The following is a 25768-nucleotide window of genomic DNA, read 5'->3' on the forward strand; positions in this document are numbered from 1 at the left end:
TGTGCCTGGGCCCTCTTTTAATCTCAGGAGTGGTTCTTTGTTTATATTTCTGTCTTATTGCCTTGGAGAGAAACACTAGCACTATGAAGAGGAAGAGTGAGAGTAAGGCTCCTCAAATATTTTCTCAAACACCTTAATTGAAATTGGATTTTAACTGCTCGCTGGACCGTGGTGGAGAGAATCAGGAGCCAGCAAGGTAGCGTTTTTGCATTGCAAATGTAATTTTCTGTTTTTTGCCCATTGCCCATGAGACACTCAAAAATAGCTACCAGATATGTTTTTTCATGAGGCATTTTCTTCAGGTTGAGCCTCTCATTATTCCAATACCCACTGCCATTAGCTTTTTGGATTGAACTACTGTGTGGCCCTGTTGTTTACTGAGCTGGAGCATTAGTCTTTGTGGGAAATTGTATTCTCTTCATGCTCAGATAGAGCCTGATGGAGGTGAAATTTTGAATGCACTATATATGCATGAGGAAATAAACAGCTAATTTGCTTTGAATTTTTATTCATCACACAAGTGAATTGAGCACGACTTGTTGATTATTCTGCAGTTTACAGATTTATTATACCTTTTTTGTTGTTTAATTAGTAAGAAAAGTGCCCTAGTGATTTACGTAGTTAGTAATATTTAGTGAAGGTATCAGATCTTTTTCATAAACAAAAGTGATAACACTCCATTGTAAGTAAAAATGCCTTCAGTGAAGGAGTGAGACAATTTTAAATGTTTACAGATGGGATGGGTGGTGTTATTCCAGGAATTCTGAAATCACCTCCTTGGTCGTGCATTATAAACCCAAATACAATAATTACTTTGTCAAAATGAAAGGATGGCAATCTTTGTCATATCTTATCTTACTATAAGACTGAGGACTGTGAAAACCTGAGTGGAAAAACTAAAACTACAAACAGAGCTCCCAACCAATCCACCACAACCATCGTGGCTAGCACCTCAGCAGGTGTGGGTGTTCTTTGGACATGGTCTGCTTTATCACTCATTTTTAGTCCAGTCTTTGTACCTGACCAATTTACCATTTTCAGAGGACTGGGTTTTTTTTGTGGTTAAGACACGGACCAATAAATCATTCAAGCATAAAAACAGACTCCTAACCCAAGGGATGAGCAAATATAGTATCTACACACACAGACAACCTAGTAAAGAACCAGTTTTAAGTTGTATCTGTAGACACTTTGGCACGGCAGCCTGTGTTGTACCTGAGAGCTACAACAGTGAGCGCCTACAGAATTGTACAAACTCTGTTTTTATCTTATGAACTGTATTTCCGTGTATGTGTGAACACATTTCAGTAAATTGCTGCACCTACTGTGCTTCCTATTTTACTAGCAAAACATAAAGAAATAAGAAATGCCTCAAAACTGTTGCACAGTACTTCATTTGAAGTCAGTGACACTGACTAATCAGCTAAAAATGTTTCTGAGGTTTTTGAGCCTTTATTATGAAGCTTTACATGTATTACTGTAGTGTTGTTACAGATGAAGTACTATAAGCAAATAAAAATGTGTTTGTGTGATCTCTAAAGCTAAAGCTGTAAAAATGTAAAAATAAATAGCATAAAACAGAAATACAGACATTTGATTGAATGTACTTTATAACAACACATATTGCTCAATTTCTGCACAACTGACAAGTCAGTTTGGTCATTGCCACAAATGGACAAGCTGGCCATCAATAACCTTCTGCTAGCTTCCTGTGTGCAATCTGCTCATACAGGCTCCCTGCAGGAGGGACTGGGGGGAAATTATGGCTCTCTCATGTACCAGAGCCCAGTGATCCCACACAGTCTGCCGGTGAACTGAGATCAATATCTCCTAAGAGTAGGTTTTAGCACTTTTAAAAATAGACAACTCAGAGCCTTCAGACGGCGCGCATTATATGAAACGTTCCCAGGCTACAGCCGTTAAGTGCCTGTGCCGTTAATGGCCATCATTGTCTGATCTCGTGATGGCAAACAAGGTCGTTGCAGCTGCATATGGAGTCATATTGCTCAAGCGAAATTTTTAACATTGACCGAAAGCTCTAATGTTGAAACTTTATAGCTGTTCTGCTGCCTCTATGATGGTGTTAATGGTCCCACTCCCCGACTGTACTCCTCCTTTGATACTGAGCCTTTCAATTTCTGTGTCACACGCCTCAACAGGCTGACTCGTGATCACCCTGATGGATGAGCAAACGAGGAGAGAAGTTGTGAGTCTTTCGCTCGAGCTAGTGGAGGTTCAGTGCCCCACAACGCCCACATGGAGCCCTCCAATCGCCTCCAGTCTTTGACACATCATTTCCCCTGTGATTTGTGGCCAGATTGAGGTTGAAGGAGACAAGGAAATTTTCTGTCCTCATGAGAACAGATGGATGCTGCAGCTCTGCAGACTGAGCCGAGGGTTGTTTTTTTTCCCCCTCATGATGAACCCTCCTGCTTTATAAAGGATTGGTTTCATGCTCCATTATGGACTCTTGATGACTGGCTATTACAGCACATTTTCAGAAACCTCGACCTGCCACTTTTTTGTTCTTTTTTTGGGGGGGGTGGCATATAACTGACTGTTCTTTCAGGAAAGTGTTATATATTATTTTGTAAAGTACTGATCGAGTGGAAAAGGGATTTCTCATTGGTCCCCTTTGTGCTGTTTTCATGCCAGATCAAAGTTGAGAGTCTGTTTATGATCAAAGATGGTTGTAATGCCATGAAATGATGTATGATGCAACAAACATGCAACTGGTAAAGTGTGATAGGCTTGTCAGGGCAGCAAATGGTCGCCGTCTTTTTCAACCCCACTCCCACCGCACACCAAATGTTTGATCTCATCTCTGAAGAGCACAGCCTCCGGTGTCTCCCTTGGGATGTTTAATGTTGGAGATCAGAGCTTGTGGTGGTGCAGGCAGGCTGGCGGTGGGGGCTTCACCATTACCACGCGCCACATTCAATCTCCCCAACATCAGATAAATTCAAAGAATTTGCAAAACAGCACCTTCTTAAAAACCCAGACTTTCCTGCTGCCGTGTGTTATATTGGCAGCACATTATTAAAGTTTCCTGGAATAAAAGAGAAAAAAAATAAAGCATCTCTGGCTCTGCTGCAGTCTATCATCACCCTCTGGCTGAGAGCTGTTGTAGCATGCCTCAGATTTCTTTCACTACAGTCCGATTCTTTCTCTCTTGTATCTATTGATCTCCAGCTCTGCCCTGCTAATATCTTCTTGTCTGTGAGACCTTTCCTCGTCCTCTATCTTTTATCCATTATTCATCACTCAGCTCTTTCAGCCAGGCCGTAATACCTCTTACCTCCATATGATCGTGGGGCTGTTGTGCACTGTTTGTATTAATGCAGCCCCAGCTGTTGCTTCATTAGTAAAAATATTGAAACAGAAAAGAAGCTCATATCATTTATGCACAGTCAGTGCATTAGTGCAACCAGATGAAAAGTAGAACACAATCATCATCTGAGAGCCACGAACGTCTGTCGAGTAACCTCAAGCTGAGCTGTGACGCTCCTACAGAATTGATTACGACTTTGCCTGTGCCAGCTCAGCTTTTTCAAGGTGTGTTGGCTCAGTCACACTAGAAAGAGGGAAATTGCGTGTGTCAGTGAGCAGAGATTAAGGGTTAATCTCTGCAAATTGACTACATAGGAAGGAGGAGGACTTCACAGGAATCTTTTCATATTCGATGTATTTGAAGTGAAAGGAAGAGGATATTGTGACTCACAAGTCTGTAATTGAAAACATAATGATTGAATTTAACTTTCATTTTCTTCCCTTATAAAGTTTCTGACTTGAAAACATCCTCTCACAGAACGAGTGCTCATATCTCCGTGGGCCCTAGAAAGATGCACTTGTCACCCTTTTTAACTGAGTAGTCCAAAATCAGTCAAATCCACAGTAATCTGTCATACAAAGTCAAGGAAAAAAAAATATTTGAGAATCTACTCTTGTTGGGTTCAGTTAGGATCGTAAGGAGACTGGCAGTGGTAACTCAACTTAAAGAAGGAATATCCCTCCACTCAGAATGAGACACTGACAACAACTTAAAGGGAGAAAAGTGATTTGAGTGTATTCAACATTTAAATGCTCCAAAACATAGACATGAACAAAACATTTAGACCATTTCAAACATGTAAATCTCAACAATGTACAATATATCACTTAAAGTGTCCATAAATATATTAGGTAGGCTGTTCTTTTCAGTTCAGTGCACTTAGTATTCAGTGTTCTTAGTAAGTGTTAATTGTCTTTAGTCACAGTTTTTGCTTTTTGATGCATCAGTTTTTTGTGTTAAGTGGAATCAGATCTGACCCCCAAAAAAAGAAAAAAAGTAACAACATAAAGTGTCCTGAGATCTCAGAAAAAAAACGTTAATCCAAAAAAAATTGCAAATCGTTGTATCCTACCACCCTCCAAGGAAACAGGTGGCCTTCAGATTGAGAACGTCCTTTCTAGGCACCTCCAGTGGCATCCAGTCCTTAGATGGCACCGCTCGGTCCTTGCAGCAGATTTCTACCACGTAAACAAAAAACCAGCCTGCACACAACGTGCAGTGCAATCACTCACTTGTAAAATAAAACGTGTTTCTCTAGTGTTATCCCTTTTGTTCCTCACACATCACACATCTATACAGTTCTTATTGGCCAATAACAATTTATCAACAACAAAAATACATTTCACTGCAAATCATGAAGCATGAAAAGTGTCTCCGTGGTGTGTTAGCTAAAACTTCACATGTAAGCGCATTAGCCCAGGGAGCACATGTGGGTACGCTAGCATACTCTCCACAGGCTAACACAGCTAAGCAATCGTTAGCAGGTTCTAAGACAAATATCACATTTCCGACAAGCATTGTATCCTGACTGGTTTTATGCTCAGAAACTGGACTATGAATCACAACTGAAACTGCAACTGTGAGACTCACCAGGATATTCTTCAAAGAAAACATTAATTCCGTAGCGCAACACGTTACAGGACTGAATATCCACACAGCTTTGCGCATCTAGCTCCGTGCAGGCGGATGCAGTGAAAGAAAGTCACCACGCACGCGCTATGGTGCATTCACGGTACATGGGAAAACTCAGCATTTAACAAACAGTAACACTTCAAATTAGAATAAAAACAGAATACAATTGGCAATAAAATAACCATGGGTTACACTCTCCCCCTCTAAACGGCATGAGTCCCTTCATGCATCGTTGACCAACTGGGGCCTGGTAAAGGTGACATGACAGTTTTGGAGAATGCAACGCCTAAGGTTTGGAAAAAGGAGCTAATAGCCAAGGTCAGCGGCTCTCCTAACTCATCATAAGTGAACTTCTGAGGTGGGCGTCTTTCTCTGTCAGAGCGCCTCAACCTCACTGGTTCTGTAGCACCAGCATCAGTACTAACAGCATCATCATTAATGACTGCAGGCTCTGGTGGAGTGAGATCTGCATCAGTCATGGTAGGTGTCAAGTTGGGTTCGGGAATGTCAAGGCAAGGCAAGGCAAGGCAAGTTTATTTGTATAGCACAATTCAACAACAAGGTGATTCAAAGTGCTTTACAGAGACATAATCACAACAGTCAATCACAACATGGTCTGAAGACCTAGCATCGGAAGGAACATAGTCCACATGACTTGTGTTAGAGACTTCAGGTTGTGTCAAAGTAGGTTTTCCAATATCAGGTAAGGACGTTTCCGGTACAGCAGTGTCAGGGGATGATACAGGGGGATGACTGTCCAATTGCTGTTGGGCTTTAGGATGAGCTGACTCAGTTTGAATGTAAGGGCCTTTTGTGATGATTTATGGATTCCATGTGCCAAAACATAATTCCTCTTCATCACTCATCTCATCCTCATCACTGTACTCTCCTCCATTATCCTTGTCGTTGCCTTTTGTGCAGTTTGGTTTACTCCTGGTCCTCATTTTCCTTTGATTCACATTTTGAGAGTCCGATCCAACCTGATCTTCAACAGGTAAGAACCCGCAAGGGAGAAGCAAATCCCTGTGCAATGTACGCTGGGGGCCGTCTCCGTTTTCCGGTTTGACAACATACACTGGGCTGTCTTTGACCCGTTTGACAACAATGTATGACAGGTACTTTACTGCTGGAATTAAAAGGAATGTCTACTAAAGCCGATTCAAGAAGCAATCCACCTGGTAACTTGTATTGCTCATGCGGCTCAAGGACAAAACTTGTGTTCTGGTTGTTCTTTCTTAACCTCACATTTCCCATTAGGCATTGTTTGTGTCTTGCAGGGATTGTCACTGCCCCTTTGCTATGCAACATGACAGGGCAGGAATGAGTATCATTTCTTTGTACTTGGGCAACATGTTGAAGGATCGTTGCAAACTGCTTAGAGTGTAGCTTACGAATGAACTTGGGACCATCTTGATGTACTAACTGTCCATAAACCCGTAAAAGCACATTTGTCCCTATCAACAGCGGAATTCTACTGTTAAAGTGACACTCAGGAACAACAAGGGCCAAGACAGTTAATTGTTGTTCTTTGCCTGCAATGTTTTCGGGAAATGTAATCCAAGTCTGAACATAACCCAAGTATGGCACGTTTTGCCCTCCTGCTCCTTCAATTTCAAGAAGAGCATGTATTGGCTGGATGGGAAGGTGGGAAAGGTGCATCTTGTGAAAAGACTCAGAAATGGTCGTAACCTGTGAGCCTGAGTCCATTATGGATTCACAGGGTACCCCGTCAACAAGTACTGAGGCTGCACAGCGTGGGCCTATGAGACCTTGAGGGAAGAGGAAGTTAGGATCTAGGCTGTCTATGGGATGAATGGGTTCTGTGATTTGCACTTCAGGACCACAAGCTAATGTCTCGGGACTGGGGGAATCAAGGGTTTCAGCTCCTGGGTGTCCCACGACAGGAGCTGCCACTAGTTTAAAGCAAACGGGGCTGTGGCCTGTCGTGCAGCAAAATCAGCCTGTTTCTTTCTCAACTCTGCATGCTTTTCTCAGACAAGTGTAGGATTAGTGTCATTTGTGCAGCTTACTGCAATATGATTGTCTTCCCCACACTTAAAGCAAAACCATGCCCTAGGTGTGCCAGGAACTTTAGCAAATGTCTGTGAGTTTCTGGTGTTGACAGCTAGAGAATTTTTGGGCTCATATTTCTCAGGTTTGGTTGAATGTCTTTGGCTTTGGACAAGCATTTGGACTTGTTTGGTCAACTTGGCTATTTGACTTTCAAGCTTGGCAGTTTCATTTGGTTTTGGGTTCACAGATTTGGATTTAGTGCTTACAAGAGGTTCAGTACTTGGGGTGGTGCTCCTTGGCCTTTGAGTTAAAGTTAACTGTTCAACTTGCTTTGTGAGTTCATTGACTTTTTGTTCGAGTTTCACAGCTTCACTGTCGGTTGGAGTAGGAGTCGCAAGTGGCGCTTGGCCAAGGGTGGGCATACTAAAAACCGAGTGTGCATGTGCAGCAGCTTTTGTTGCACCCAAATGTTTCTTCATGCGGTCCAACTTGGCGAAACGACGCTCTTCCTCAGTCCTTAACATGAGGAGAAGCTCCGAAAATGAGGGTGGAAAGCTCTTTTTTGCTTCAAGCTGGAGACTTATTATCAAGCTTTGGTCCCAGCAACCTCTAATGAATTGCTTAAGAAGCAGTTCATTTACATTTGTAAGAGGGGCTCCCCCTCTAGAAATGACTCGTGTGAGAAGGCTGTGAAGACGGTTCAAGAAGGCAGATGGGTTTTCTCCGCTGTTTTGATTCGAGCCAAGAAAGGCAGTGTAAAGCTCTTCACCGTCCTCAACAACTCCAAAGGCTGAATCAAGCTGAGTGACATAAGTGCTTGGTGTCGCAGTGACCCCCAGAGGCTTTACAATTTCAGATGCGGGGCTAAGTAAGCTCTCAAGTATCTTCCTCACTTTGAGGGCATCAGTCAGGAAAGGGTCACTGAGTAGAAGATCGACTTGGGTACGCCATGTCTCATAGTCGACTTCACCGTTGGGCTGTGGAAGTCGGCCTGAGAAGGTACGTATCTTAGCGTGAGCAAGGGGTGCGTGACTTGGCTCATTACGAATAACATGTTCAACCACTACTTTCTGAATATGCGAAGGGTTGTAGATGCTCTCGTCTACATGTACTGGACCAGCAAAAGTGTCAGTATGTGGGCTGAAAGCACTTGTGGGTTCTACGGGTTCACTTGAATCAGTATTGGGAATGATGTCAGCTGTCGTATTAACGTTATGGTCAACGGGTGATCGTGTCTCAGTCTGGGGGGTAGGGCTGGCCTGCAATTCGCCTTGGAAAATACTGAGGAAGCCTGCCCTCCCACTGCCCCCCATAAACTCAAGTTCCTTCAGGTATCTACGGGCCACTTCCTTGCCCATTTCTTCTTGGGTGATATCTCTGACGGTTTTGGAAACCCATTTCACTGTAGGGTCTAAAGGGCTGACAACTTCCCCTAAGGTGGAAGGGTCTATCTTTAAGATAGCCTGTTCAGACTCATACACTATAAGTGTTCTGCCTTCGGGCTGATGTGGCTCATCAGGGACCCTGACAATGTTAGAGATCTTACCATTGACTTCAAAAACATTAGTTATATCATGTTCACTACGATGTCTTTCAATACCTGTAATAAGCAGGGTTTTCTGGCTATCAACTCTAAAGTGTTCACAAAGGTCAAGTGCCATTTTCGAAAATAAACGTATCACTCAGTGTGTCATATGAGTTGGAGGTAAAACCACTATGCCAATCTCCTGGCTGGCTCGCCACTAGTTGTCACCCTTTTTAACTGAGTAGTCCAAAATCAGTCAAATCCACAGTAATCTGTCATACAAAGTCAAGGAAAAAAAAATATTTGAGAATCTACTCTTGTTGGGTTCAGTTAGGATCGTAAGGAGACTGGCAGTGGTAACTCAACTTAAAGAAGGAATATCCCTCCACTCAGAATGAGACACTGATATAGTATCCAGCGAAGCCTAAAAAACATTTAAGCTCTTTGAAATTGGATGGGCGCGGCCAACATTTCAGAGCAGAGATCTTTTCGGGATCGGTGTGGACTCCGTGAGCATCCACAACATGCCCTAAATACTTCACAGATGTTTTGAAGAAGTGGCATTTTTCTGGGGATAATTTAAGACCGTAGTCTCTCAAGCGAGTAAGAACTTTCATTAGCCTGGATTCGTGCTCTTCTAATGTGTCTGAGAACACAATCAGGTCATCTAAAAAGACAAGCACTTCGGTGAGGTGGAGGTCACCCACACACTTCTCCATCAGGCGTTGGAAGGTGCTTGGGGCATTTGTAACACCCTGTGGCATCCTATTAAATTCATAGAAGCCAAGAGGACACACAAAGGCTGTCTTAGGCTTGTCCTCCTCGGCTACCTCCACCTGATAGTAACCGGACTTAAGGTCCATGACCGAAAACCATTTAGCTCCACTCAGAGCTGTGAATGTCTCCTCAATATTTGGCAGGGCATATGCATCTCGAATAGTTCTTAGATTTAGATTTAGTTTACGGTAATCTATGCATAGCCTTATCGAGCCATTCTTTTTCCTTACCAAAACAATTGGTGAGGCGAAAGGACTTTGTGACTCTCGAATGATGCCTGCATCCAGTAATTCTCTTAAATGTTGTTTGACAGCTTCTCTGTCACTTGGGTGTATGGGCCTTGGCCGCTCTTTGAAAGGTGTTTCATTGTTCAATTTGATTTGGTGCTTCACAGCTGTGGTGTGGCCATGGGACATGTCATTGAGAGCAAAAACTTCAGGGATGGATCTCAGTTTTCCCAGAATTCGCTCTTTCCATTGCTCTGGGATGGGAGAATCATCAAGGTTGAATGTGAGGTTGTCGCTGTCTGGTTCATTTTGACTTGGAGGATTCCGAGTTTGACTTGATGCTAGTGGGGAAACGTGTTGGGCTGCACAAGCTTGAGCGACAATGCTATTTGACTGCAACGTAACAGCATGTTCACTAACATTGTGTACAATGAGCTTGTATAGAGTTTTTTTGTACTCTACACAAATAGGACAACTCAGTGAGTCATTGGACATTCAACAAGCAGCTAGTCTTGCCTTGAACTCAAAACACTGACTGACCCATTCAGATTTCCCCAAAATAGTCAAAAAATCCATTACAGAGGTTCTTGTGACTGAATAAGCCTCATGCACAAGGTTGTCTTCCTTCTCCAACCTAATGTAATACAATTAGGCCCATAAATAAAGTTCTGAACAGTAACACAATTTACCTCTTGTATACACTAAAAATTGCATTTTAAGCAGACAACCAAGATGTCATTAATCTGCAGGCTTTCACTTTTAATTCAAGAGGTTTAACAAAATTAGTGCGTCCTCACAACGTCTAACCAAGTCAAGAACACTCTCAATGAATTAGATGTACCATTGTTAAAATCGACATGAACATAGAGAAACTACAAAGGTGTGAACAAGAACAAGAAGGCCAAATTTGCCACAAAACATCTAAAAGAGCATCCAATTATTTAAAAAATCCCTCTTTGCATAGATATAACCAAGAAGAGGACTTTGATGCAATTTAATTAACATTGCATTAAGGCACTTTATATTGTAAGTTAAAGACCCTACAAAAATAGACAGAAGTCCCATCAGATGACCCCCTGCAAGCAAGCTATTGGCAAAAGTGGGACAAAAAATTCCCTTTTAACAGGATGAGACCTTCGGGAGAACCAAGCTCAGGGAGGTGCAGCTATGTTGTGACCGGTGGGGTATGAGGGGAGAGAGACGGGACAAATAACACACAGGTTAGAGTTAGAATATGACATGCAAAATGGTGTATATGTATAAACAACTAGAGTGAAAGGAGGGTGAGTGAAGAAGAGCTCATGGTCCAAGAAACACAACAAATCTGTCAAACATGGTGAAAGCAATGTTATTGCAAGAGCATGCATGGCTGCCAGTGGAACTGGGCCACTGGTGTTTATTACTGATGTGACTGCTGATAGAAGCCGCAGGATGAATTCTGAAGTGTACAGGACCCACTCTCTGCTCAGAGTCAGCCAAATGCTGCAAAACTGATCGGACAGTCCTGTACAGTGCGAATGGATAATGACCCCAAACATACTGCAAAAGCAACCCCAGAGTTTCTGAAGGTAAAGAAATGGGACATTTTTTTTAATGGTTAAGTCAGTCACATGATTTCAACCTAGCGGAGCATGTTTTTTTAGTTATCAAATACAAAAAAACTGAAGGCAGAGAGTTGCACAAACAAGCGCCAACTGAAGGCGGCTGCAGTAAGGGTGTAACAGAGCATATCAAAGAAGGAAACAGTATTTGGTGATGTGAACACTCATATTTAAAATCATGTCAGCCTATGAAAAATGGAGAATTTCCTAAAACAGTTGATGCAATACTTTAAATTTTTTATCATTTAAGCTACATTTTGTCATATACGAAGGCAAAATAACAAAAGCTGGGTCATAGTGCTAAATATCCGTGAACCTAACTGTATGCGGTGGTATTAGGACATTAAAATGCGGCATCATATTTAACAAAAATGAAGCTCAATGCCATGAATTCCTGGTGATGTGCACGAGCAATCATCCTGGTAAATGATTGTCACCTTCAATTTTACCTATTTAGCTGTGCAAAATGCACACGCTCAGTAACTAACAAACAAACAGCAGAGCCTGACCTTGTGAGATTATCAGGAGTGAAAATAAATCACCACACAAAATTACAGTTAGAGAAATTTGTGTATATCATGTTGTATTCTAATGTACTCAATATATTTGTGTTTGTATGTCTTGTGATGTCTTGTTAAGTGAAATAATCAACTTAAAGCTTTAACTTTCTGTTTTGAAATCTTTGAAGAATAAGATTAAATCTAGTTTAGGGGTTTGCAGCGTCAACATGTATTGAGTTTGCTGAAAGAATCGTGCCACTGTTGGCTGAACTTGTTTTCACTGATCTTTTCCTTTGAGCTCAGTGTTATTAAATGTTAAAGTGTTGTTTTCCCCACTAAGTTTCATGCACAACTGTGTGCACTGTTGGCATCTGGAATCTAACACACAATTATCTTTTTAGTGTAAATATGTTTTTATCATGCTATTTTATTTTCAAAACAAATAGTTGACTTTCACAGTTACAGTTTTACGATGAAACTGCAAATCTTCTTCTCTGCTTATCATTCAGCCCAAGCTGTTAAACCACAGAAAATACTGAAAGGCCACATTTAGATTTGCTCTAACATATATTCAGGTTTTATTCTGTGCACTGGTCAGGCTTCTCATGAATGTGCTTTCTCTCCCTCCACAGAGGAAGTCCCTGATCGCGACCAGTCTGATTGTGGCAGTGTCGCTCTTTGTGGTGGTGGTGAACTATTCTGAGAAGCCCTCCTTCCTCTTTCAGCCTGTATTTGGCGAGACGTTGTTCTCCAAGCAGCCATACAAGCCTTACAAGCCCCACCTGGGATACGTCAGCATTCCTAAACAGGAGGTGAGGAACAAACACCTGGAACTACAGGGAAGACACACATAGGTTAAGCTGTTACATCTCACTAAGTGTTCATTTATTTGTAGATGCTAGATAACATTTGCACTTCTATTCTCATGTGTTTTTTCATATTATTCGCATAAAAAAAATCAGAAGACTGTCAATTGTTTTCGAAACTGTATGTAAATGCGATGAATGTTAAATTATCAACATATGCTGATAATAGATGCTGATGATTTCTATATGAAATTTTAAAAAAATGCTAATTCAGTAGATTTCAAACTTTGAGGGTCAGGTGCATCTGCAGGCGAGGTGCAGCAAACTAAGCTAAATGTATCAAGTCAAAGTAAGGGAAATGAACTCGATTGTCTTTAGGCAAAATAAACAACAAAAGATTTTGATTCAAGTAAAATATATCTTTTATCATTTTATTTTTTAATCACTAAAGATTAACAATAGACCCGCCAGGATTCAAACTCTCTGGAACAAAATGATCCCTCTTGCAACAACAACTGTGATGGCAAAGACGTCATTTCTTAAAGAACTCAAACTTCTTTTTTATGTCTTTTTAATTATTATCCATCCATCCATCCATCCATCCATTCGCTTCCGCTTATCCTTTTCAGGGTCGCGGGGGGCGCTGGAGCCTATCCCAGCTGTCATAGGGCGAGAGGCAGGGTACACCCTGGACAGGTCGCCAGTCTGTCGCAGGGCCAACACACAGGGACAAACAACCATTTGCACTCACATTCATTCACACATTCACACCTAGTGACAATTTGGATTGTCCAATTAACCTATCCCCACAAGCTGCATGTCTTTGGACTTTGGGAGGAAGCCGGAGTACCCGGAGAGAACCCACGCAAACACGGGGAGAACATGCAAACTCCACACAGAAAGACCCCGGCCTGATGGTGGAATTGAACTCAGGACCTTCTTGCTGTGCGGCAACAGTGCTAACCACCGTGCCACTGTGCTGCCCTTTTTAATTATTATTATTTTTTAATTTATCTTTTATCTAACTACAGTCCCCAATATATTTATTTCTTTATGTCTAGCTAGCTCAGCCTCATGTTATAGCAACCGTCACATCAAAATGTGTGAAAACAATCCAGCGTGCTGCAGCACTGATTTTGGGGTGTGAACTTCTTTCCAGCTCTTTGAGTTGGGAATTATTTTACTAATTAAGCTAAGTAACAAACTGATAAAATACTGATCAGTGCAGACTGTTGTACCACACAGCGGGATTTAATATTGTGTCAGTCAGTTTCATTAAATGCCCTCAAAAACCACCAGTACTGCAACACAGTGGAGTTCAGTGGCCTCAGTTAGCAGAGGTGAAGCCTTGGATTGACGTGATTGGCTCCAGCAACTTGTGTCTGCCCCCTTGCCAATCAAATTGGCCACACCCCACACATAAACACACACACTTTTAAACCATAATAAAAGCCAAAGGGTTAACTTCAAATGTGATAAAGAGCCAAGAAGTTCCCAGTAGGGCTGGGCCATATCATACAGTTCATGGTAATACCGGTATAATATTGGGCAAAGATAAGAAAATGAAATATCGCGATAGAATATGGGTTAAACGCGTATGCGCAGTGCCTTTGTTTTCATACTCACATGGCGGAAAAAGTATGGCGGCGACGGAGAATGAGAAGGGCGAAAGCAGATCGTTGAATGAAACGGATGAACCAGAACTGGTTTGTAAAAATGCTGCAACTTCAGTGGTGTGGAACTGGTTTAGCTTTCACCCGTCAGACTTTGCTAAGCTACGAACCCGCATCGCTTGATGGATTGTCGGAGCATTACGGCTATCGTAGGCAGGAGCCTCGCGGAGTGATACATACTGTGCTTCAACATAATATTACCGTATTGTGTGTGTATAACCTCTCTTTAAGTTTTGTGGATATTATACATGGTTATGCTGAGGATATGTCGGCCAATTTCCACCGGAAATGCCTTTTGGTCAGCAAGGAATTTGCATTTGCACTGTTAAATTTTTATATAACTTTAATGCACATAAAAAACAGCTGCTTGTTTAAGTGAAAATACATTGATGGTTTTTGTTTTTTGCACTAATAAAGTTGTGGAGTTGTAAAGTGTTTTGTCTAGTGTCAATTATATCATCGTTATCGCAAATTTTCAAATGTATATCATGATAAATATTTTTGGTCATATCTCCCTGCTCTAGTTCCCAGTAAATAACAGAATTCAGGATTTCAGTAAAACTAACAAACAAAACCGAAGGTAAAAAAGTCATTTCAGCTATCAAGGCAAACTAAGAAGATTAAGAGAGCATAAGCAGATTAAAAGATGTTTTTAAATTAATGACAGAGGTGCAGGTGTAATTCTTCAATATTTGGCTTTAATCTTCCTAATATTAATAAAGTATCTTTCACATATTCTTACATATATTTTATTTTAGAGGAAAATGTTTCTGCTGCTTATGATAAAGGCATCTCACATTTTACATAGATATACATTAGGGGAAATAATTAGCTAAATGCCAGCTGAATTTGCTCACTTAAGAAGTGTACGTGTCTCTAATTTTTATGGCAGTTTAATTTTCATTTCATTTCTTGCAGTTGGTCATCAGATTTGAACAGATCTCAGGAGTTTTTGGCCCACTCCTCTTTACAGAAACACTTTAGAGCCTTTAGGTTTCTTGGCTGTCACTTGCCAACTCATAGCTTCAGCCAACTCCACTGATTTTCTGTAGAATTGAGGTTTGGAGAGTGGCTATGCTACTCCATGACCTTGATGTGCTTCTTCATTAGCCACTCCTTTGTTGCCTTAGCGGTATGTTTTGGGTCATTTGTCATACTGGAAGACCCATCTATGACCCAACTTGAAGCTTCTGGCTGAGGGATGGAGGTACATGGTGTTAGACTGAGGGCAACTGATGTTTCTTTTATATTTCTTCCTTTTTTGAATAATTATTCTAACCTTTACAGTTCTTTGGTCTTCTCTATGCTGGTGGAAGAACTGGAATGAAACAAACGGATTCTGTGGTCAGGTGTGCTTTATACATGAAACAAGATGAGATCAGGAGTAACTGACTGATTGTAATCTCTCATCTGTGTGTGCAGGAATCAGGGATTGTAGGCAATCAAATATATAATCTGTTTCTGTCTCTCTCTATTAAAATGAAACAACCATAAAATTAGTGACTTTTAATTTCTTAGTAAGCAATCACACTTGCAAATTCAGCAGGGCATCAAATACTTATTTTCCCCACTATGTTTTTTTGTAAACATTTGATAATGCAACACATTTGTAATATAATAATACTTCATACTTGAGTAACCCTTTCTCCTGCAGTACATTTATATTCTATAAGCATTCACCTTCACAATGAAGGTGTAGTCTATTCAAAATAGAGCACCCCCTTAAGAGTTTTCTTAATTTATTATATCAGATTCTCTGTGATGGATCTGAAAATGCTCGTTTTAATGTCCCTTGTGAGTGTTATTTATTTTTAATCCCAAACACCCGTGTCCGTGATCCCATTCCTCTGCCTTCAAACAGCTTTGTGCTGTATATTCCCTGCACAATTTATGGAAATTGAAATATCAAAGCCTTTTAATTCCCACCACATCAAAATGTAAAAACCAAGCTGTGTTTATTGTTTGGGAAGGCAGCCTGTTTAAACACAGCCCATTGTGCTTATGCTATTGGATATTGAGTAGTCATGGTGAAAAAATGTTTTAAAAAATGTACATTTTACTAAGCATGAATGTGTGTAACATTTCCGGGTGAAAATGAGAATTCGAAGTCAATTCATGTGAAGTGGATGTCTTATATTCAGCAGGATGATACTCGCAGATTAATGCAGAGCGCCATCCTCTGCCTCTGGAGAGTTTCATCCACACAACATGGGCCCAGAGGCAATCACACTTTACACCAGTCTCTACGTCTGCACCTCCTTCTGCCTCCAGACAAGACTGCTTAAATCACTGCCCTCTCCCCATGGAGATTTATGTAAATCATCGTAAAAAAGACTGGCAGCTTCTACAGAATTAGGCCTCTTTTGGCTCAAATTCCCCCACCAGTGAGTTCTCTATATCTAATCAGGAAGGCAGTGATTGGCCTGAGAATGAGTGTCAAAAGTGCTCTGCACTCTTATGAAATTTCTGACAAAGGATGGATGAAATTGTGGAGGTCTGGTCAAGGCGATACTCCCGCGCCAGGTGTCGTAAGTGATGAAGTCGGGAATGAAGGCCTGCTGTGTGAGCTGTCAGCCTCTGTTAAGTACACAGCAGCACCTTTAGAAGCTGTAGCATTTCACCTGGACAGTAAGGCAATCTCACATGATCCCCAGCGAGGTGTCATTTGAAGTGTTATAAACCTCTCGCAAACATGTATAATGCATAACCCGGTAGCAGGGGTATGGCCTGCCTTATTTTATTCATTTGATTGAGTCTGTCTCCAGCTGTGATAAATTGTTCCTGCGCTGCTTTCGGGAGAAATAGAAAACATTTTTCTTGTGGCACTTTACATCCATGTGTCTGGTCCATCACAGAGCGAGGGAGAAACTCTATATTTTCATTTGGACGTGAGCATTTTAAATGCAGGCCTTTCTCACAACGTTTTCCACTGTGTGTGTTTCGAAAGTGGTCTGAGTTTTGGAGCACTTTGTGGATACTAATGGACGTTAATGAGAAAGCTTCTTGTTTGTGGCCCGTGTTGCACCGGCTAATAAAATATGCATTATTGTATGTAAGTCCTCTCTAAGTTGTTATCAGCTCCTTGCAGACAAGAGATAAAATAAAATTGCTTGCACCAATTAAAACTTGTCTTCATAAACATCTGTTACATAACATCCAAAACCATCTGCTTTGATTGTGCTTTGATTGCTCAAATAATGCCAAACAATTAAACCTGTGTTAGTGAAGAATTATGTGTTTCAGAGTTAGTGTTGGTGTTTAGATTAGAATGTCTGGGAAACATCTGGTTAAAATGCCTTTTTTTCTTATTTTTATTAGTTTATAATGATAAAATGTTTTTTGTATTTATTTGTAGTATCCAGGTTTACCTTGTTATGAAATAGGATTTGTGATTAAATGTCAGATAAGATGTCAGAAAGACATTTACACTCTTCAATCACTTTGCAACTGGATCAAACCTTTTGCAGTCAGAACTTCTTTAGTTCATTGTAGCATAAATTCAACAAGGTGTTGGAAACATTTCTGAGAGATTTTGGTCCATATTGACATGATAGTATCACACAGCTGTAGATATGTTGACCACACATGCGTGATGGGACGCTCCCGTTTCACTACATCTGGTGACTGTGGAGGTCATTTGAGCACAGCAAACTCATTGTCATGTTCAAGGAGCCAGTTTAAGATGATTTGAGCTTTACCTTCTATAGCAAATCTGCTTCAAGGTTTGATATGTTGTACATTCCCAGATGCTCTTCTGCATAACTGGTGACGTTTTCACCCACAGAACTGCTGGATATTTTCTATTTCGTTTTTTTTGTAAACCCTCTGTAAACCCCAAAGATGGTTGTGCAGGAAAATCCCATTGGATCAGCAGTTTCTGAATCACTCAGATCAGCCAGTCTTACAACAACCGTGCCACGTTATTTAAATCACCTTTCTTTTCCATTCTAATACTCACTTTGAATTTCAGTGGGTTGCCTTGGCCTAGTTTACATGCCTAAATATATTAAGTTGCTGCCATGTGATCGGCTGATTAGATATTTATGCTACTGAGCGGTTGAACAGGTTACCCTCACAAAGTGGCCAGTGAGTGTAAGTTAGCTGCTGCTACTTAGAAATATTGAGCCTCTAATTTGAAAGTAATTTGTAAGTTACCCAACCCAGAAAGCACTATAGGTAGGGGAAGCAGCGTAATGGTGCTGTAAACATTCATTTAGCACCATTTGTTGTTTAGACAAGGATTAATAGGATTAATTAAACATGTATAACAAAGCCTTTAATCTAGTGAGGGATGTTTGGTGACTCCTGGTCTAAAAGTTTAAAGCTTAAAATACTACAGCACGCAAGTCCACTGCCATGCTAGCAGCTCAAGGTTGTGCTTGTAGCTGTGTTGAAGTAAAAAGACAATGCAGGTTTCAAGCAACATTTTTTCTAATATCCAGCAGGGGGCGACTCCTCTGGTTGGAGAAAGATGTGTGATTTCGTGGTAGTTTGTGGGGAAAAAACAATCACCCCATTGCTTACTTGTTTATGACCTTGGGACACTTTGTTTTTCTTTCATGTTCTCAAGCATTAAATCCAAGGATTCATATGTTTCCATGTCGGATAATGTCACAGTCGCACTTTTTGAAAACAGTGTTGGAGCATGATCAGAATTATTGTAACCATGTGCAACAAAGTTGTGTTTTGTTGCCCTTGAAACAGTTGCTTTATAGACAGCGACTTGGTGTGTAATCACTCGCTGTCAGCTGCTGTCTTCAGGGTGCCTTTGTTTTGTTGAGACGGCCATAAAACAGCAATATGATGGAGGCAGTCTGCTATCAGTTTGTGATAACACAGCAATTAACTGTGATGAATTGGTTAAAATTGCAAATCTATTATCCATCTGTGTACACAGAAATTCACATTAACTACTTACATGCAGAATTCAACCAGACTCTCATAGATCTAAAGCAGAAATTCAGAAATTCCTCAACAAATAGTAATGTAGTTGGTGCAGGATGACGATTTGACTGCAAAATGACAGGTACTTGGCAGCCTTACTGTTAGAGAGGAATATAACCAGAATACAACCAGTTGGAAACTAGTTAAGTCAAGTCCCCTTAAGCAAAGAGACATGTCACAGGCGAATTGTGCATAGACCGATAGCAAATGTGTTGGCACATTTGCTGTTTGGAAACCTTTGCCAGTCTGCCTGTGATTTATTATAAATAGTTAAGTCTTTGATTGGAGACAGGTTGCCTCCCTCTGGGTGACCTGTGCAGTCGCCTCTTGATTAAAAGGGGTAAGAGTGTGGCATGCTTAAACTCTGGGCAACTAGCTGGTGACCACAACTCCTTCCAACCAGTTATTGAATGTGAAAAAATATAATTGAATCACTGGAAGACCACCCAATTTCCTTTGTCACAAGGAGTTTGTGGTCCTGCTTTCACTGTAGTGTGAGTGAGCCATGAAATGATAAAACTGGGTATGCTTTAGTAAGTGGAGGCCATGTATTTGAAAACCATGCCCGTGAGTAATCTCCTAGACACTCTACCCTTTGCATGCCTCTTCTAGCTCCAGAATCCCAAGATGGCAACAGCCAAAGGTCAGACTTGAGGTTTCAAAGCACAATTAGTCGACAAACACAGGGACTGCATGCTCACAGTGAGAATACTATGCTAAAAGCTATTATAGTTATTATGGTCACCACCTCCCTTTTGCCGTTTCACTCGGTTAACATGCTAAAAGTAAAATGTTGGGTAATTAGCACTACATCATCAGTTATGTATAAAAACAAAACAAAAGAATAAAAGCAGTAAAACAATCAAACAAAACATCCACAGAACTTTACCTGGTCCTATACTTGCATTATATAAAACAAACTGTAAGCTACTCAAGATTAATTGAACAAATAAAAAACTAAATCACTACAAAGAATCTAAGTAATCAAAGTTTCAAAAAAGGTTGCCTCCCACTGGACGACCTGTGGTTATTATTAAAAGAACTCATAAATAGCTCGTGCAGAACTAAACGTGGGGATATTTTCATGTTTCGTTAATGTACCTCTTAATCATTTGTTTCTGGGAAGGGGTTTCAAATGTGAACTGTACTTTTCTCCTTTATTTTAATGTAAACACCCCAAGAGAAGCATTTGAAATGAACCACTTTCCCCCATGGAGACAGCTGAAGCTAATTTTTTAAGCAGAAAGACTTCGAAGTCCCAGAGACATACAATGAAATATTTGGCAAGTTAATGTAATAATTATTGCTTATTAATTAATCGTGTTCAGAGCATTTTAATGAACAAGCCAAGGTTAAGTTCACACCCCAGTGCTATAATTTAATGATGGCTGTGTCCCCGGCATTAAGCCTGCTTTTTAAATAACCCACTTTATTTTTAACACGCTCATGCATTAAAAATCTAAAGCTTTGGTGAGTCGATTTCGTACTTATCAGAGTGCCGGAATTACTCGGATTATAAAAGTGCACTCTGTTTGCGATTACTGCAGGCCACACTGAAACAGCGCCGTCGTGAACATGGAACTGAAACATGAATCAAAGCGAGGAGAGGAAGAGGAGGAGGCCGTAACATTTTTATTGATTTATAGGACGTAAAACTCAGATTTATTGGGAGCCAGATTCCAGTGCATACTGAATAAAAAGTGTTCCAACGGGGTTTGTAGTTATTAGATGAGGTTTCCACTCTTCTGTAATGCATGTAAATGAGATTAGAAACAATAATGTTCACTGCTGGTTTTATTTGTGTGACTGTAAACTGCTCACATGCCTTTTAAAAACCAAAACCTCAATTTTTGTTTATTTGTCACTAAGCAGCTACTCTGCAGCAGAAGTATGGTGAAATGCCTTGCTCAGGGGCTCCTTGTTGGTAGGTTTCCAGTGACAAACTCATATGTTTCACATACAGTTAGCCAGTCAGTGCTCCCCACAGAGCCCAGCCAATCTGTGTGTGCTAAAAGGCATGATGGAGTTATGGGCTAGGCTGAGGGGTGATGATGGACGAGCTGCTGACGGCTCAAGGCTGCGGTGATGTCTATCTCAACCACCCAGTAAATGGAGACTGGGTCCAGAAATCCTTTCTTAACCCGTGATTGAATCCATACATGAAAGACAAGGCAATACCAGCAGCGTCAGCTGGAGTTATGTATGAAAGAAACATGTCAGATACAAAAGAAAACCAATGGTAGTTTTGTGTAGTTCCCTTTTGCAGCAACCGATCTTGTGTGGTAAGCGTGTTGTGAGTGCTGATAAGCCAGGAGCTGTAACAGTTTTTAGTGGATTGTCTTGTGCTTGCACTCTAAAACTCTTGTGCTTGTTGATCAAATGCCAAAGAGTTTTGCGTTCGAAACCAGAGTGCATTAAAAGTGCAGCAAAAATGCAATTTGCATTCAGACCAGTGACATTACAGTTATTCTCCATTAAGCAAATGATGAACAGGGTTTAGTCGTGACACAGTGCGTTTTCTTTTCCCAACTTTGCCGCGCATTCATTTACTTAAGTAAGTTTAATCTCATCAAAACAAACCAAGCATATTAGCTTCAATTAGGTAAATCTCCCATTTTGGATTCAGTGAGGGCTTTTTTCCTCGGTTGGCAAAGCGTAGCTAAGGGCTCTTACTGAAGATTCATTACAAATCCCCTTGCTCCTGTAACATATAATAAGATATATAAAATATATATATATACAGTAACAGTAAGATAAATGACACAGCTTGCTTGCTTCTCTGTCATCCTCGCAGCTGTAACCTCTGAGGTCCCATATTCAATTAACTTAATCTATGTTAGTTCTGGGCAGTGTGACATCAGTCTTGGGGAATAAAAGAAAATTATAGAGGCCCGTAAAACCCTGATTAATATTTTTTTTATGAATAATCACCAAATGCATTTTGTTTAAAGTCCCTTGCCAAAACATCACTTTAATAATATTACTGAACACATATAAAATATATCACAACTCTAACAAAACAAGACGAAACTGCGTCAAATGCATTGTAATTTTGAAGGAAACCACTTATTCAGTATTTAAAACTCATTTAATTTAATGAAAGGGAATGTACACTCGTGGGTCCTTTTATTAGGCACAATGAATTTGAACATGGCAAGGTTGTTGACGCCAGATGGGCTGATCTGAGTAGTTCAGAAACTGATGATGTGTCCTTGATCCAACGCAGCTGATTTAAATGGCTAAATGACCTCCTCAACATGTCTTGAAGTTCTCCAGAGGGCCAATAATGAACTAATCATTTGATTCAGGTGTGTTGACCCAGGATGAGATCTAAAACCTGCAGGACACCAGCCCTTGAGGCCTTGAGGCCCTGATCTACAGGGATAGGAAGGCAGCAGTAATTCAAGGAACCACTCGTTTCTGCTGCAATAGCTTAATGGTAAGGTCAGAATTTGGTGTAAACAGCATGAAAACATGGATCCATCCTGCTTGTGTCAACGGTTCATCAGGGAAAAAGAGGGGTCCAACACAGTACTAGCAAGGTGTACCTTATAAAGTGGCCAGTTTGCACAATTTAAAGACTGAATATAAAAGTCTCCTCATTTCATGTGTTTAAGGTTTTTAATGTGCTTTTAATCTTTTAAAAAACTGCTGTTTAATGTGTTTTCAGGAGTTCGTTTCAGCAGAATATTTATCAGTAAGACAGCGATCATAGAGTTTTCTAACATCATTAAGATTCTGTAGGAGGACATTATTTTGTTTTGCCTTGATAATTTCAGTGTATTTAATATATTTCCCTGTCGGTTTTCATGTATTCGTGTCTTCCTGGTGATGGTGCATGTAAAGACCTTGTTCTCCAGCAATAGAAGCCGGTGATAAAGCGCTGCAGTATTTCGCACTGTGATAAATTTCCTTTCTGCTTGCTGGGTGTTCTAATTATCTTGCTTTCTTGTGGCTTTATTTTATGAACTGTTCCACAGTCCTGCTGAACTTGCACTGATAGAAACTGATGAAAGTTGCTGAGCGTTCTTAGATTATTTAACTCACACAAATCAGACAACAATGCAGGCCTAAACAAACTTTCTTTAACTTCTTTGGAAGTTAAAAATGTTCAGGCTTTCCTATGTTACCGTTAAAATTGATTCTTAACCTAAGATTTGCACAAGGTAAATGAACCTGGAACCTCAAACCTAAAGGAGCCACGCCAGTGATAATAGCAGTGGCAACAAAATTCAATTTTTGGTGTTGGGTTCTTTTAAACGTGGCTTCTGCGGCACAAATTTCACAGCGTGCACAGTGGGGTTCAAAGCCAAATGACTGAAGAATGAAGAAAATGACAAGATGGTGGCATTGACTTTGAACCCTATCCTGAAAATAATCAGGCCTTGGATGGATGTCAGGAATACAAAGTCTTAATAGCAGCCCATATTTTATTTTGATGTTTTGAATTGGTTTGGTAGTTTTATGGTGCTGTTTGTTTATGTTCTGATCAAATTATTTATGTTAATACATTTTAAAAACACATTTTTCCTCAATAAAGTTTTATTACACTCTAATAAACAGTGAAATATTAGATAAACTGAACTGGATTCATTTCAGGACCATGGACAGCGTATGTGTTGTTTCACAATGATCTTATGGACTGTGCTGTTTTTAGTAGTTGAAATGCACTAATTCAGCTGCATGCCCTTTGAAAATACGTAAGATATAGATCACAGGTGCTTCTTATTTGTCTGTTACCTTCATTAGCCATAATCATTGTTGATTCATTTTGGTCTTTGGTCCTTGCTATGAAAATGTGTGATAGGAGAGGCTGGAAGTCTAAATTTGGAAGCAAAAACTAAGTAGCCTTGACAGGTGCTCTGCAAGTGCCCTTAAAGTTCTAATGGACTTGCTTCCTCTCCTCCAGCCCTTGAAGCTGAACTGCGAACTGTGCAGCATCGTGTCCAGCTCTGGTCAGATGTTGGGCCAGGGTGCCGGCCCGCAGATAGATCGGTCTCCCTGCATCTGGCGGATGAACAACGCACCCACACGGGGGTTTGAGAACGATGTGGGCCAACGCACGACTCTGAGGGTCGTCTCTCATACCAGCGTTCCCCTGCTGCTGCAGAAGCCCCAGTACTTCTTCGGCCAGGCCAACGACACGGTCTACGTTGTGTGGGGGCCGCTCCGGAACATGAGGAAAGACGGGAAAGGCATTGTGTACAACATGCTGCGGCAGGCGTCGGAAAACTACCCTCATGCCCGCATCTTTGTCACCACAGAGGACAGGATGAACCACTGCGACATGGTCTTTAAGAAGGAGACTGGAAGAGACAGGTGAGTCAAACTGCAGTTGCCCTGTTTTTGTTTTTGGCACAGCATCACTGAATTCCACAGCAGACCTCCACTTTTTCACTCTGACAGATTTGCTGCTCAGCACTTTGACATCTACCCCTCTGTTTGTTGCTATAATATTGATCTTATCAGTACTGATGGTCTGTTCATTGCTCTGTGCTTTTCTTGTCTCAAATCTTCCCTCTCACGAGGCTTCATCAAAGTGAGTTACTTAACTTTGCCTCTAAAGAGGCTCTGCATGGCACTGGGGGCCATTTTTTGAAAAATGAGCTCTTACACAGCGCCTTAGAAGTGTGCTGTGCCTGGGTCATAGGCATCAGCCAAATGCTGGTCTGGGAGAAATCTGGTTAATGAGGTAGCATGATTCTGGCAGTCTTTCTAAGCACCCCCAGACACAGCTGGTCTCACAACTTCTCCGACAGCGTCTTGGCACATTCTGAAAAGCAGTGAATTGATTTAAGTTGCAGATCAGTTAAAGTTTTTAGGGATGTTTTACTACAACCTGTGTTAAAACTGCAAACCGCAACTTAAAGAGAGGCTCACCTGGTTATTTTTTTTCCCTGTCAATTCCCCAGAGAGAATTGCAGGTTAATGAAAATGGGATCAAAGCTCGAGGCCTGCTTTTGTTTAGGATGAACCTAATTTCTCAGATTAGTCTCTGCTCATTTCTGCAGCGCTTTATACCTCTGCCTTGCCCACATGTCATCAAGACCTGCCTTAACTTCTTAAGAGGATTAACGTGTTTGGTAATGGGCGTAGCATCCATTCCATTTCGGCTCCATTGTCTCGCCGTTATTCATGATGGCAGGGTTAACACTGAATTTCATGTAGAGCATCCATGTTCATCTTGGCTCAGCTGTTGCGAAGGACCACAAAGCACAGATAGAAGCGTGGGATTAGGGAGGGATGTTCGGGGAGAAGAATCTCATTACGCAACATAATGCTCCTGGGTGAGATGCAGCACTTCAGTCGTTGCTGATTGGTATCACAGACCAAACTCAATGTGTAACAAGAACCCCGTCAAATGAAAACGTGATGAGCACTGAGAGGTTCGTCTGTATGTTTTTCGATCATTTTTTTTGTGCTTGCCTCAAACTTTGCTGCACTTATTTCAGTATTTTAATGTAATCACAGGTAGCGAAGGGGATAATTGCCGTTATGTTGAAATAATACACTAAGGCACTGCTCTGAAATTCTTTATTTCACTCAGACATGAAATATCTATTAAAAAACATGGTCCTTTCCTTCCCTTATCCATGCAAACTACATTTATTAATGTCTACAGCAATATTATAACTCTTAAAATACCACAGCAGCTTGTCTGCCGTTACCTTGTAATTTGTGCGTGTCTGTGTTTGCTGGTTTACTGTCACTGCTTTCTGCATGCGGGGATAATCATCAG

The 25768-nt window shown here is 40.9% G+C and overlaps 1 protein-coding gene across 1 annotated transcript in view; it reads left to right on the forward strand.

The window, feature by feature from the left end:
• The window catches only part of st6galnac3 (ST6 (alpha-N-acetyl-neuraminyl-2,3-beta-galactosyl-1,3)-N-acetylgalactosaminide alpha-2,6-sialyltransferase 3), a 113839-nt gene that overhangs the window by 27816 nt on the left and 60255 nt on the right, over window positions 1-25768 (forward strand). Inside the window, exons 2-3 of the mRNA XM_085389117.1 lie at window positions 12239-12418; window positions 23939-24348. Coding sequence (XP_085245243.1) covers window positions 12239-12418; window positions 23939-24348 — 590 coding nt within the window. The remainder of the gene's footprint in view (window positions 1-12238; window positions 12419-23938; window positions 24349-25768) is intronic.

Source organism: Rhamphochromis longiceps, linkage group LG18, assembly GCF_057381845.1.
Source record: "Rhamphochromis longiceps isolate RC_006_pf linkage group LG18, R_longiceps_female_GT1.1, whole genome shotgun sequence".
Lineage (NCBI taxonomy): Eukaryota > Metazoa > Chordata > Actinopteri > Cichliformes > Cichlidae > Rhamphochromis > Rhamphochromis longiceps.